This window comes from Arvicola amphibius, chromosome 5 (assembly GCF_903992535.2).
Source record: "Arvicola amphibius chromosome 5, mArvAmp1.2, whole genome shotgun sequence".
Lineage (NCBI taxonomy): Eukaryota > Metazoa > Chordata > Mammalia > Rodentia > Cricetidae > Arvicola > Arvicola amphibius.
The window spans coordinates 45235924-45250439 of record NC_052051.1 but is presented as its reverse complement, the minus strand read 5'-3'; the positions used below and the strand labels follow the sequence as shown (position 1 = coordinate 45250439).

General features: G+C 43.9%; 1 protein-coding gene across 3 annotated transcripts in view; it reads left to right on the top strand.

Moving 5' to 3' along the window:
* Ptpra (protein tyrosine phosphatase receptor type A) overlaps positions 1-14516 on the top strand; it is a 101183-nt gene that overhangs the window by 74282 nt on the left and 12385 nt on the right. For all 3 annotated transcript variants that reach the window (XM_038330234.1, XM_038330233.1, XM_038330235.1), the window contains 7 exons: positions 4221-4311; positions 6149-6225; positions 8250-8286; positions 10015-10112; positions 11832-11951; positions 12707-12873; positions 13563-13698. In XM_038330234.1, coding sequence (XP_038186162.1) covers positions 4221-4311; positions 6149-6225; positions 8250-8286; positions 10015-10112; positions 11832-11951; positions 12707-12873; positions 13563-13698 — 726 coding nt within the window. The remainder of the gene's footprint in view (positions 1-4220; positions 4312-6148; positions 6226-8249; positions 8287-10014; positions 10113-11831; positions 11952-12706; positions 12874-13562; positions 13699-14516) is intronic.

The following is a 14516-nucleotide window of genomic DNA, read 5'->3' as shown; positions in this document are numbered from 1 at the left end:
TAAAGCAGTGTAAGGCCCCCTTTGTTTATTCTGACATAGGCAGAACAAGCCTTATCGGTTCTGCTGTTTCTTCCGGATAGTCCCTTTAAAAGGCTTCGCCCACCCTGCAATTGCTGTCATTCCTTACCCTTCCGTAGTACAGACTGTGTTGTGTTGGGGCTAGGGGTATAGCCAGTTAGGAGACTACTTGTTTTGCATACAGAGCCCTGTCCACATAAAATGGAGCATGGTGGCACAGTCTAATTTCAGTACTCTGGAAGTGGAGGATCATAAATTCAAGGTCATCTTCAGTTCCACAGCAAGTTCAGGGTACCTTGGCCTAGTACGGTAATCTTGTTCTTTCACACCCTCTGCTCTCATTTAAAAAAAGACAGGTACAAGAATCTTGGGGAAAGGTTAGCCTGGAGACTAAAAAACTGGCATTTCACCTGTCCTGTGCTGAGATGGAAACCTAGCCTAAGGAAAGAAGATGAAGTATAAGTGAATTGGGAAACTCCAGTAATAAATATGTTCTCGGTTCTATATGCAAGAGTTGACACACAGAAAGGAAAAAAAGGAAGCTTACTGCCATGTGCCCACAGCACAGAGTAAAGAGAGTTGCCTGTCTTAGTGAAACGACATGCAGACTTTCTAGGGTTTGAATTCTGAAATCTCTTGCATGAAGTAGGAGTAAGTAGAATGTGAGATTGATTGTCCTTGCCTTTAGATTCACAGTGTAATTTATACCCTTGTCATGCAAGTCCCAGGAAATAGCCTTCTTCCCTCCTTAAAGCATCTTTCATCTGGCAAAATTAACTGCCCCAAAGCTGATTTTTTTTCCTTCATTTAATCATCCTTATTTTATTTTCAAAGTCAGAAACCTGAGCGCTCTCCTTCATTCTTTTCTCCCCAATCTACCTTCACTTCCTTCCATCTTCAAATGCAGTATTCTAACTCCAGAATACATCTCAGATCTATCCACCTGTTTATGTTGTCACCTGCCTTAGTCACTATTCTACTACTGTGCGGAGACACTAGGACCAAGGCAACTCTCATGAAATAAAATATTTAATTGGGAATTTGCTTACAGTTTCAGAGGTTGGGTTTGAGGGAGGGGGGTGTTGTGCAAAGATGGGGACAGACCACCGAAGTCTAGTAGACCAGAAACAAACTTTATTCCAGAAAAAAATTAAAATAAATCTGCATGGGGCACAAAAAGCTTATCAGCTAGCTGAGACCACAGCCAGAGATGGACTTGTAAGGCTGTGGCAAAGGCCGGTTTCTGACCTCCTCCTTTTTATAGCAAGAAGCAACAAACATTAGGCAATGAAACAAAAGAATTTTTACAATCTCAAGGTAAAACTCAGATACAAATTGCCCTTCTTTGCAATTTTCATTAACAGAGTTTTAGTTAGACTAGTGTTTGTATTTTAGGTCTTTGTTTTTCCCTGATACTCCCTGATGGTGTTTACCAAAGCTCTGCACTCCCCCTAATGCTGCCAGTGTCAAGTAGCGGAGACAATACATAATAGAAAAGTCACATACATCCCACCCTCTAAAGGTTAATTCAGCTCATATCCATTATTGATCACGGGTGACTGGGGTGTTATCTTAGAGCTAACTCTCAGTTTGCAGAGCTGATGCTTCAGTCTTATAGACAGATGGTTTGCAAAGCAAAGTAACCCAGTGTTAATAGTTAATCCGTAAGCTGCTGAGAAAGCTGCTGACATCCTGCTCTCATTCTACGAGGCTTACAACTTTGCTTTCCTTATTTATCATTTTTATTTCTGCAATCTGCATTTCTGTATTCTTATTCTTGGACTCTTCGATCATAATAGTGGGGCATGGCAGCATACAGGCAGGCACTAGAGCAGCGTGAAGAGCTGCGTCCTGATCTGTAGCCTGGGAAGGAGAACCTGGGCCTGGCAAGGCTTTTAAAACCTCAGAGCCCATCTCCAGTGACACACTTCCTCCAACAGGACTACACCTTCTAATCCTTTCAAATAGTGCCACTAAGTGCTGTAAGAGGGGAATAAGCGTTCAAATATATCAGTCTATAGGGCTGTTCTTTTTGTTTGTTTTTATTTTGTTTTCGAGATGGGGTTTCTCTGTGTAACAGCCCTGGAACTCGCTTTGTAGACCAGGCTGGCCTCAAACTCGCAGATCCACCTGCCTGTGCCTCCAGAGTGCTGGGATCAAAGGTGTGCACCACCACACCTAGCTTGTGGAGACCATTCTTACTCAGACTGTCACGTCATTTTACCTGTTTCTATTCCGTGCTTTGATTCCTGCTTCTCTTCAGTCTTATTTTCCAAATAACAACCAGAGGTATTCACCATGTAAACTAGTCTCATTTTTCAAACCTTCAGTAGTTTATTCACAGACTTAAGACCCAAACTCCCTGTCTTTGGGATCTGCATGAAAATGAATAGTCTCACCTTGCCAAGCTCTTCCCTCTTCTTCCTGCCATCGGCACCGGCCCACTTTGTATGACACTCGTTGACTTTTCAGGTCTTTATGCCAGGGACCGTCTCCTATCTCTGGGTCTTCGGAGGTACTGTTGTCTGTTCCTGAAATAGCATCTCCCACCTCATTCTTCACATAAACGTCTACCTTTGATCTCCGTTTGGCTCTTTCTGATACTTTTTCTAATAGCATTCTGGTTTTCATTACATTTATCATGCTACATATCATATATGTGTACATATGTATATATGTATTTGTTTATTTGTAATGATGTCACCCACAAGTTTTTATACACAACAGCAAGAACTATGTATGTTTTACTCAGTATTGCTTGCTGTATACCTAGCCTAATAGATCCACAACATGTATTTGCTAGAAGAACAAATGAAAAGCCATATGTGAACTGTAATATACTTCCCTGGTCCCTGCTTCTGAAGTCTATGTTGTTCTCAGTATTGAGTCATTCTAAAGATGATGAAGGAAATACGTCCACATAGGCATTTGGCTTCCTTAACATAAATTCTCAGAAGTAGAGTTGCTGGGATCAAAAGATGAGACCTTTTTTTAAAGCTCATAAAAATTTTCTGATCCTTCTTCAGAACAGTTACCCAAGTTAAATTAGTTCCTTTTTGCTTTCTTTGTTTTGAATATGTGGAACACACAAGAGGGGAGCAGTTCAGGTAAAATTCAGCATCACACGTTCATAAAATTCTTTAGGTGGGTTTTTTTGGTCTTTTGTTTGTTTTGTTTGTTTGGTTGGTTTGGTTTTGGGTTTTGTTTTGGGTTTTTGGGGGGGTTGTTTGTTTGTTTTTTGGTGTTTTGTTTTGTTTTGTTTTTCTAGACAGGGTTTCTCTGCAGCTTTGGAGCCTGCCCTGGAACTAGCTCTTATAGACCAGGCTGGCCTTGAACTCACAGAGATCCACCTGCCTCTGCCTCCCTAGTGCTGGGGTTAAAGGTGTGTACCACAACTGCTCGGCTTAAATTCATTTCTTGAGACCTGCTTTTGTACCACAGGTGGCATTCTGTCATTTCCTCCTTATGTGGAAAGTATTCTCTCGTTGTTGAAGATGAGGTAACACAGCTGAGAAAGCTGCAGATTTGCTCAAGTTCCTACAGCCAGGCTGCTCATGTCAAGACAGTTTATGCTGACCTGCATCACTCCCTGTTATAGTTGTCCAAAGTGATGACCCTTCTGCCCGTGTCACCTGATCCAGCCCTTGGCTTCCCCACTGCCACATTCCTGTGAAAATGCTGCCCACCTTTCTCGCTTCCCTGCCCTATGATACCAGTGGTTAGGTGCCCTGTCTCTCTGACAGACCCCTAAAGGGGCTCTGCATCAGCAGACTCTCCAGATAGTTCACGCTTGAGTCTCATCTTGTCTTTGCATGGTGGGATAAATAAACAAACAATCAAACAAATAAATGACCCATTTCTTCCCATTATAATTCCCACTCCCAGTTTACAGGGGTAGTCCATTTGGATCATGCATTGTAATAGGCCCCTAACTAAATAATAATCATATAAAAAGTATGCATCCTACCCCTGTGGATTCTTGGTTTTGAATTTATAAGGCTTGAAGCTATATAGTTGGAGAAAGGTGAATTTTCTGTGTTAGGCTGCACATATTCACCCAGGTCTGTGTTTCCCTCCTCCTCTCCCTACCTCCTCCCCACAAAAAGATAGAACTTCCTACTAGATCAGGGTTTGGTAAAGCAGAATGCCTGCTTGATATTTATCCCTCTTAATAACTTCTTTAATTTCTCTTAACCTTTCAGGCTCTCCCTGCTTGTCCTATCCAGGCCACCTGTGAGGCTGCCTCCAAGGAGGAAAACAAGGAAAAAAATCGATACGTAAACATCCTGCCCTGTGAGTGTTTGCAGGGTTTCTTGGAATGTGTTCTAAAACTACGTCTCTAGATACTTTGAGGATGGGAAGAATCTTGGGGTTGGTAACAGGAAGGCAAAAAGAAGAATGCATTCCCCCATTCCCTAGGCAACCTCACAGTCAGGGAGGACTAAACTATGGATCACAGTTTTGCATGCCTGTTTCTGAAGACCAGGCAGGGCAGCTTCATGGGACCAGGCAGAAAGTAGGTTATGTAGTTTGTTTGTTTGATACATGCACGCACGCGTGCGAACACACACACACACACACACACACTACTCAAACTATAATACAAAGTTCTCTTTCTTGCTGTAAGCCAAGGCACAGTGAAGCCTCGAACTAAACCATTCCATTGGTAGAAAGGAAGGTTATCAGTGACTCAAACTGCCAAGGCTGTCTCTTGGGTTCAGAGAAAACATTAAGAGCAGGAGGAGCCTTACTAGTTCTAAGGGAAGCCGGTAGTGCTAGAGGGGGCCTGTGAGTCAGGACAGCCTGGGTGTTAGTGTAGTGGGAAGTAGGGTATGGCTACAGCAGCCTGGGAACTAGGGTGGGGACTATGATCTAGTACAGGCTTTTTTGAGTTAATGCAGAACTAGTTGCCCATCGCCAGAGGTAGTTGGTTGTAGGGATCAGATAATGGCTTTTCTTAACAGAAACCAATTCACAAGGTTTCTGAGGAGTGCTGAGCTTAAGTAGCAGTCCTGTACTCAGCCCAGATTGTTATCTCAGACATTGTCAACAACATTGCCATTTTGGGGGCCCACTTTTACAGTAATCATGAATTTAAAAAAAAAAATTGGGAGGGTTGAAGGGAAGAGGGGAGAGGCAGGGAAGGGAGCAGAGAAAAATGTAGAGCTCAATAAAAATCAATTTTTAAAAATTGATACAAGGTTTGCCTATGTAGCCCTGGCTATTCTGAAACCTACTGTATAGACCATGCTGGCCTCAAACTCAGATCTACCTACCCCTGCCTCCTGAGTGCTAAGACTAAGTAACACTTTTAAAGGGGAGGTGTTGGAGGCAGCAAGAAAACTCAGAGGGTAAAGGCATTTGCTGCCAAGCCTACTGACCCAAATTCAATCTCCAGGACCCTCATCACAGAGGAGAGATTTGACTCTTAAATTGTCTGCTGAATTCCACAAGCACAACCACTTATGCACATATGCAGATGCACACAAATGAATGTTTAAAAAAATGTTTTGGGAGGGCTGGAGAGATGGCTCAGAGGTTAAGAGCACTAGCTGCTCTTCCAGTGATCCAGAGTTCAATTCCCAGCAACCATCTATAATGAGATCTGGTGCCCTCTTCTGGAGTGTAGGCATATATGCAGGCAGATCACTGCATATATAATAAATACTTTTTTTAAAAAAAAACTGTTTTGGATGATCAAAAAGCTAAGTGCAGTTGTTATTCCTATAAACCTAACTCATGCGAGGCTGAAGCAGGAGGATTGCCATTGAGTTCAAGGCAGTCTAGGCTACAGTTAACCTGAGCTACCAAGTAAGACTATGTAAAAGCAATAACAAACAAACAAAAACACAGAAAACCAAGTGGTGTGGGTCCATGCCTTTGATCCCAGCACTCAGGAAGCAGTCAGATCTCTGAGTTGAGGCCAGTCTTTCTACAGAGTAAGTTCTAGGACAGCCAGCCAGTGCTACACAGAGAAACCATGTCTCAGAAAAAACAAACAAAACCAAAGAACACTGATATTCCATGTCTCAATCACATAGACACAGGTATCTGGGCTAATCTGTTTCAGGGACAGTAAGAAACAAAACTGGATCTATTGAAATGTGAACTTCTTGTTTTTTTTTTCTAGATGACCACTCTAGAGTACACCTGACACCAGTTGAAGGGGTTCCAGATTCTGATTACATCAATGCTTCATTCATTAATGTAAGGAACTTGTACTCTTCTTGTTTATCCCAGGAAAAGCCATTAGCTGTCATCTGTTGATTCTACCATAACAAATCTAATTGTTTTAAGTAGCTAATTCTTTTTTTCTAATTCTTTTTTTAATATTGGGTAATTTAAAATATATTTTTTGTTGATTCTTTCATCATTTCCTAAGGTTTCCAGTACAGAAATCTGAGTCTACTTGTATATTTCTATGAACCCTTTTTTGAGCATTTCAAGTACTAAAAACAAAAGCAGGCTTTACCGTCAGTAGTAAAAATATGGGAGAACAAGAGAAGAAAACTGCTGCCAGGAAAGTCTGGCTGATGGGTCCAGTCCACTGTGAGTCAAGGCCTGAGGGAAGAGAAATAGTCCCAGGGACCCTGAGTGGTGGAACAAAGAGCAGGAGATGAAATCTACATTGTGGGGAACACAAGGTTATCTCACCTAGTAAAGATCACAGCCATTGACACATGGACAGGAGACTCCAGGCTAGAGTAGAACAACTAGCTTCTCTCTGTCTTTAGATGCCTAAGGGCACATAACAAGTCAAAGTGTTTCTCTCTACTGGGAAGAGTGTAAATTCCACCTATAGAACTAGCTGGGGCTCATGGTTCAGAAACCAGAGACAATGAAGGAGCTAAGGAGCCAGGTTTCATTCTTCCCTTAGTAGTTTTGCTTTTTTTTGTTTGTTTGTTTGGTTTTTGTTTGTTTGTTTTTGTTTTTCGAGACAGGGTTTCTCTGTAGCTTTAGAGCCTGTCCTGGAACTAGCTCTTGTAGACCAGGCTGGCCTCGAACTCACAGAGATCTGCCTGCCTCTGCCTCCCGAGTGCTGGGATTAAAAAGGCATGCACCACCACCACCCGGCTAGTTTTGCCTTCTGTTATGCTTTATTTGATTAGGTGATCACTGGGCACTCTTTCATGGAGGTAACTTGTAGGAAACCCTCTAGGGCTGGCTTCCACATCCATGTGTATGTCTCTGTTTATTTTTTAAACTCTTCGTGTTCCTTGGGAATTTAACAGTGGCTTTTTATGAAGCCAGGAGCATGATGTACTTAACATATTTCTTAAGAGCTCATCAGTTTTAATTACACGTTCAGAACTGAAGCAGAATTGAGCATCCTGAATTAAGTCTATCTTGATTTTCATGTTGTAATGAAGATTAAAAACATTTTTGGAGGGCTAGAGAGATGGCTCAGCCATTAAAGGCCAGGGTCACAACCAAAAATATAGAAGCATTTCTGAAAACTAAATTCCTCTTCTCAAAGTTTTAAGAAGCCTACTGTTGATGACTTTAAATGCTTTCTTCTCTGCTAGGAAGCAACTCGGCTGCTCTTGTTTGAACTAAAATAGGAAATGACTTCTCAGATTTAGGTCCTTTGATTTCACCACTGCCTTGGTGTGACCTGATGTCCCCGCAAACCTGCTTCCCATTGCCCATTTTACTGCCGTCTGCACAGAGAGAAAAGAAATCCCTGTCAATATGAGTCTCCCGGAGGCTCCTTATCTGTTTCGATGGGATCCCCAGTCTCCTTTGCTTCTTGTTGCCCACTGACTAATGGAGAGGCTCATTGTCAAACCTGGCTGTTTTTGAAAAGTTTTTACATCTGACTAAAGCACCCTCAAGAAAAAAAAAAAAGCTTTATCCTTCCCAGTTCCAGCCCAACTCCATCCCTGGAACCACCTTATACGCTCTGCCTTGGAAGGTCTTACCCCATTAACACTAAAACTCACATTGTTGGCTACTGGTAAAACATCAGAAATGGTCTAGACCAGGGGTTAGTCTCTGGGTACTCTCCAAGAATTCACCTTGAGAAGACCTACCTAGACCATCTGAATTTTTAGCCTTTGATTCTTCTCTCCAAAGCTAACCCTTCTGGGATTTCTGTAATGGAAATTCTTGTGAATTGCCTAGACCTTTTACAGGGGAGGCTTTGTTAACTGGCTGAGAGGCCGACTGGAGAATATCGTTCCTGCCAACTTTTGGGTTTCACTTTTCTTTTTCATTTTTTTCTCACCCAGGGCTACCAAGAAAAGAACAAATTCATTGCTGCACAAGGTAATGACAGTTTTTTTCTTCTTGGTCTCAACCACAATCCCATAGTGGGTTGAGGGTGTGGGATTTTGCCCAAATACTAAATGAAATAATAAAAATACAGTAGCTTTTCTCTAATTACCACCTAAAAAAATATAAGGGGCTGGGGAAATAGCACAGTTGGTGAAGTGGTTGCTGCACAAACATGGAAACCTGAGTTTAGATTCCTAGCACTAGCATTAATATGCATGAGCACATGGACCTGACCCCAATGCTGGAGAGGCAGAGACTGAAGAGTCCTAGGCTCACTGGCCAGCCAGCCTATCTAGTTAACAGGCCCTGAGTTAGTAAGAGAGTGTCTTCAAAAACTAAGATGGAGAGGAATTGAGGAAACCTTAATAGGCAACACATGCATCTCTACAGGAATATGTACTTGCACACACACATACACACACAACATGTACATGCATACTCTCATACACAGAATGCATCTTGCAGGTTTACAACCTGTGATATTCATCTTGATGACTTAGTTGTAGTGATGAGCTGTGAGCAGGCCTGCTTTTCGGCCACCCAGCTCCTGCACGGCTAGCTTTACACCCGAAATAATTACACAGAAACTGTATTCTTTTAAACACTGTCTGGGCCATTAGTTTCAGCCTCTTACTCACATCTTGACTAACCCATATCGAATAATCTGTGTAGCACCACGAAGTGGTGTCTTACCGGTAAAGATTCAGCATGTCTGACCTGGCGGCTGGCTTCATCGCATCTCTCTCCCTGAGGAGAGGCACGGCAGTCTATCTCACTTAGGAGAGGCGTGGCATCTGACTAAGCCATCTACCTCACTTCCTTCTTCCTGTTCTGTCTACTCCACCCACCTAAGGGCTGGCCAAGGCAGTTTCTTTATTAAAACAGAAGACCCTCCCACATCACTTAGTATTGAAAGGTCCTATTTTTAAAAAGTCCTTCAAAGCTGGAGAGATGGCTCAGGTTAGGAGCGCTGGCTGCATTGGCACACACATGCTGTGGAATACATGTGAAGGGCAGAGGACAACTTCGGACTGTTGTTTCTACTCTGGTCCCAGATACTGAACTCGGGTCATCGAGTTTGGCCTCAGGCACCTTTCTTTACCCACTGAGCTCTCTTGATGCCTCCTGAGGTTTAATTGTTTTAAGTACATTTGAGGAGTTTCTTAAAACTTCAGTTCCATAGCAGATCCAGTGTCCTTAACCCCTGGTGGTTTGGTTGCAAAGACTTCTCTTTACTACACCCTGAGAATTCTTCAAGCCTCTCTGCTGCTAAGTCTCATCTTTCTCTCATCATTTTTGTTTGGAAACTTCTTGTGGCTTTCTAAGAAAGGCTATATGGAAAGTAAATCTGAGTTCCAGCCTGAGCATGTCGCTCCACCTCTCTGGGACTGATGACACGCACTCCAGAGTATAACAGAACAGAGTAAATGTCATAGCTAATATGTGGCTTATTGTCTAGATTATTCAGTAAGCAGGCATGATTTTTAATCCTTAACCCTTCTTTCCTATTTGGAAGCCTCCTGCCCACAATCCTAATCAAGTGTTTGATACATACATGGTAGATACATGGGAAATATTCAGTTAACAGGTAGATGAATGGATAGATAGGGTGGGTGTTCCCCTGGAGATGTGTAGACACAGAATTCCAAAAGTCAGGAATGAGTATTCTGTTTCCTAGCGTTGTTTTCCTCTTCCAATCTTCACTCTTGGTTACTTTAGGACCAAAAGAAGAAACAGTGAATGATTTCTGGAGAATGATCTGGGAACAAAACACAGCTACCATCGTTATGGTGACCAACCTGAAGGAGAGAAAGGAGGTAAGATGAAAATTGAGAAGCAGTCAAATCTGGTAGAGTCTGCTCTGCTGGAGCTCTAAACTTGAGCCCAGCTACTTTCTTTTTGTGGTTTCTGTACTAATAGATCATCCACAGGCTAATGGGTCTCTTCCTGTAGCCTCAGAGGAATCTCAGGGCAGGGGATAGTGGTGTCTGGTGTTGAAACAGCTTATTCTAGTTCCAAAGTAACCAAGGAAGAAGTAGACCATTAGCTAGAAAAGAAAACAGACTTTCCCTTTGCCTTCTCTAGTCCCTCATCCCCTCAGTTTTCTGCAGTGTACCCTCAAGCTGAGAGAGGGGGCAGAATAAACTAGCAGAGCTTCTAACAGCTTCTTTTTCCTTTGTGGCCTGATCAGCTCTATAGCTGGGCCATAGCTGGTACCAGACCTGGGTGTCTCAGTCACTGTTTTATTGCTCTGAAGAGACACCATGACCTTTTATAAGAGACGCTTATAAAAGGAAGCATTTTTTGTTTTGTTTTGTTTTTAAGATTTATTTATTTTTTATTTTATGTGCATTGGTGTTTTGTCCACATGTGTGTCTTTGAAGGTGTCAGAGCCCATGGAACTGGAGTTATAGACAGTTAACTGTGGGTGCTGGGAATTGGACCCAGGTCTTCTGCCATGGCTCAGTGGTTAAGAGCACTGACTGCATTTTTAATTGGAGCTTGCTTATAGTTTCAGGGGTTTGGTCCATTACCGTCATGGTGGCACACAGGCAGATGTGTTGGTAGAGAAGTAACTCTCTTCTCCAGATGAAGATGATAGTTCTTCATCTGGATCTGCAGGCAGCAGAAACTTGAAAGCCCACCCCAGTGACATGCTTCCTCCAACAAAACCACACCTACCCCAACATTGCCATACCTCCTAATCCTCAAGTAATGCTGCTCCCTGATGACTAAGCATTCAAATACATGAGCCTTTTGAGACCATTCTTGTTCAGACCTCCACACTGGACCATAGATCAGCCCACAGAGTCGAATCTTCATTCATCACAGTCTTTCTCAAGGATGGACCTTCTGTCACCTTGACCCATTGTGAGATTTGGGGTGTATTGCTCAGCAGCTCCACAGTGCATAGAAGGGTAGTTTGGGGCTAACAGTGGTGGCACACGCCTTTAATCCCAGCACTCAGGAGGCAGAGGCAATGACAGGTAGATCTCTGTGATTTAGAGGCCAACCTGGTCTACAGAGGGAGTTCTAGGACAGCTAGGACTACACAGAAAAACCCTTTCTCAAAAAAACATATTTAAAAAAAAGGAAGAGTGGTTTGGGGTGGATTTTATGTTAGTATGCTTAAGACCGTTAGCTCTTGTAAGCTGTTAGGACTTGGTCAACAGGAAGACCTTGGCTTAACCACAAGCCAATAATCTGTGTGGGTGCTATGTGGTAGCTCTGTCACAGCAAACTGCCAATCCCTCCTTCACACAGGCTTGCCCCTAAGGCCTGACCTGGGAGATTGTGGAAGTTCAGATTTTGCAGATAAAACAGTTTCCGGTTTGCCTTGAACTGGGGGGGTAGGAGTGGAAAAGATGTGCAGGTCTGTGACTGGGGCTGGGTACAGCTGAAGAGAGGAAGTTACAGGCAGCAGTAAACCTTTAGGTGACGTAGTGACAGAGGAGCTTTATGGATCCTTTCTCTCGGTCCCCTTACATCTGCCAGGACAGTCTTGCATGAGAGATGTGTGTCTGCTTTCTTTATAGTGTAAATGTGCCCAGTACTGGCCAGACCAAGGCTGCTGGACCTACGGGAATGTCCGTGTGTCTGTTGAGGACGTGACTGTGCTGGTGGACTACACAGTACGGAAATTCTGCATTCAGCAGGTATAGTCTTCTGCCCCCTTTCCAGACATTTGAGAAGGATCTGCTGACTGTTAAGAGGTGGGAAGGTCTGGGTGTCAGGAATTGCACAATATACAATCTCTGTGGGTCCTGGCCTGCAGGGACTTCTCTGTCACAGCTAAGTGAGCACTGGTAGGACCTGTGCAGGTGACATTTGATCGCCTTGAATGTCACCAGACAGTGTAGAGAGAAGCTTCAGAAAGTGAAGTAGTCTGAGTGTTGTGTTCACCCCTCTAAATACCTCTACCTCCAGGGGTGTAGTGTGACTCTTGTAAGCCTTCCAGAGTGACCCGGGGCCTGAGCTGGAGTTAGGGGTAGGGTGCTGTAAAAGAGGGCTTATCAAGAGGCAGGAACCCTGCTGGCTGTGGGAGTACAGAGGCAGAGGCAGGATGCTCTCTGACTAGGAGGCAAGCCTGGTCTACAGAGTGAGATCCTGTCCAAAAGGGAAGAAGAAAGAACCAGGAGCCCCGCATTGTGTCTCTAACCCTGCTGTTTCCTGCAGTAGTTCTGGGGCCTAGGCCAGGTCATTTGAGTTCTCTGAGTTTCACCGTCATTTGTAGCCCAAGAATAATCGCAGTTCAGCCTGCTGTGTGGGAGGATTCTCCATCTGCGATTAGTGCCTCTCTGAGTCCTCCTCACTTTTCTGTCATCCTGACAACCACTCCTAACCTTCCCTACCCTTGTGCTGCCCTCCTCCGGTTATCAAAACAAACACACAGAATCTCCTCACTTCACAGGTGGGCGACGTGACCAACAGAAAACCACAGCGCCTCATCACTCAGTTCCATTTTACCAGCTGGCCAGACTTTGGGGTACCTTTCACCCCAATTGGCATGCTCAAGTTTCTCAAGAAGGTGAAAGCCTGTAACCCTCAGTATGCAGGGGCTATCGTGGTCCACTGCAGGTCAGTGTGGCCTGACCCTTGCCCACTTTCTGCCCCCCGGGACAGAGCAAGGGAACAGCACAGGGACCCTGACCAAGGAGGCTGACACAGAAGAAATGCATAGCTGGGACCCCAGGCCTCAGTCAGAGAGAATCTTCAAATTCTAGTCTGGGGTAGAAAATGTGATTTGTGGAAAGACAGGAATTAGGCAACTCACTATGGCTCTAAAATAACTGTGGAGGAAGATTTGAGCCAGAGCCTGTGTCTTACCTGTAGGAGCCGTATTTGTAGTTATAGGAGAATTTGTTCAGTGGTCCCCATTATTTTCAGCATATACTCCTGACAGTACATGAGGTAAATCTACTTTGCTATCATACTTGTTGGAGTTAAAGCACCTTTCTTCCTAGTAGGCCAGCTCTCCAAGACTAGGAGTGGAGACTCAGCTAGGAAGCCAAGCAACTAGGTCAAGTGTTGGCTCTGTACCCTTGCCCCTTGTAACCCTTATAAGTATCAGGGTACCCGGGCCCTGATAGCCAGAGACCAGGAATTCTAGTACAGTAGGATTATTGGCTCGAGGGCTGTGCCAGTTCTACCCCCTTGGGAATTAGAATTTAGCTACCTGTAGAAAGCCTGAGGCTGTGCCACCCTTCCCTGTCTGCCCCCACAAGTTACACCTGTCCTCATCCACTAACGCCTTGCTCTGGCTACAGTGCAGGTGTAGGGCGCACTGGTACATTTGTCGTCATCGATGCCATGCTGGACATGATGCATTCAGAGCGGAAAGTGGATGTCTATGGTTTTGTGAGCCGGATCCGGGCCCAGCGCTGCCAGATGGTACAGACCGACGTGAGTGATCCATGGGCAGGGCAAGGGAAGGGCTTTCTAATGCCAGGACATATGCCTACTCTGACGACTCCAGTTCACATAAACATCGCATAGTGTGTATCCATGTGCATGTGCACGTGCTTATAATATGGAATACATGGGTTGGTCAGAGGACAAAGTACAAGTTAGTTCTTTCCTTCTGTCTCATATTTAAAGAAACCAAGCATGGGAGCTGGAGAGGTGATTCAGAGATTAAGAGCACTAGTTGCTCTTCCAGAGGACCTAGGTTTAGTTTCCAGCATCCACTTGGTAGCTAAACAGCCATCTATAATTCCAATTCCAGAGATCCAACACCCTCTTATGGTGGTATGTATAAGCACATGGTACTTATACATACATGAGACAAAACACTCATACACATAAAATCAATAAAATATTTAAAAAATAAAATCCCGGGCATGGTGATGGCACACACCTTTAATTCCAGCACTTGGGAGGCAGAGGTAGGCAGATCTCTGAATTTGAAGCCATCCTGGAAGTGAGTTCCAAGACAACTAGGACTGTTACATAGAGAAACCCAAAAAGAAAAAAAGAAGAAAAAAGAAATGAAAGATAAAGAAATAATGCATAGAGGAGGAGGTTGTAGCTTTATGGCTGGGGGAAACAGGAAGGTAACTGTCATTTCCACTGGACCTTATGGATAAGAGAATAGATTTTAATGAATGCAAGCATGCCAGGGACTTCAGTCATTATGCAGCCAAATCCAAGAGCAAAAGTGAGATGGATCTGTGGTCATGGCACAGATGTGGGGTGGAGGCAGGCTGGAGTCAAAGATCTTG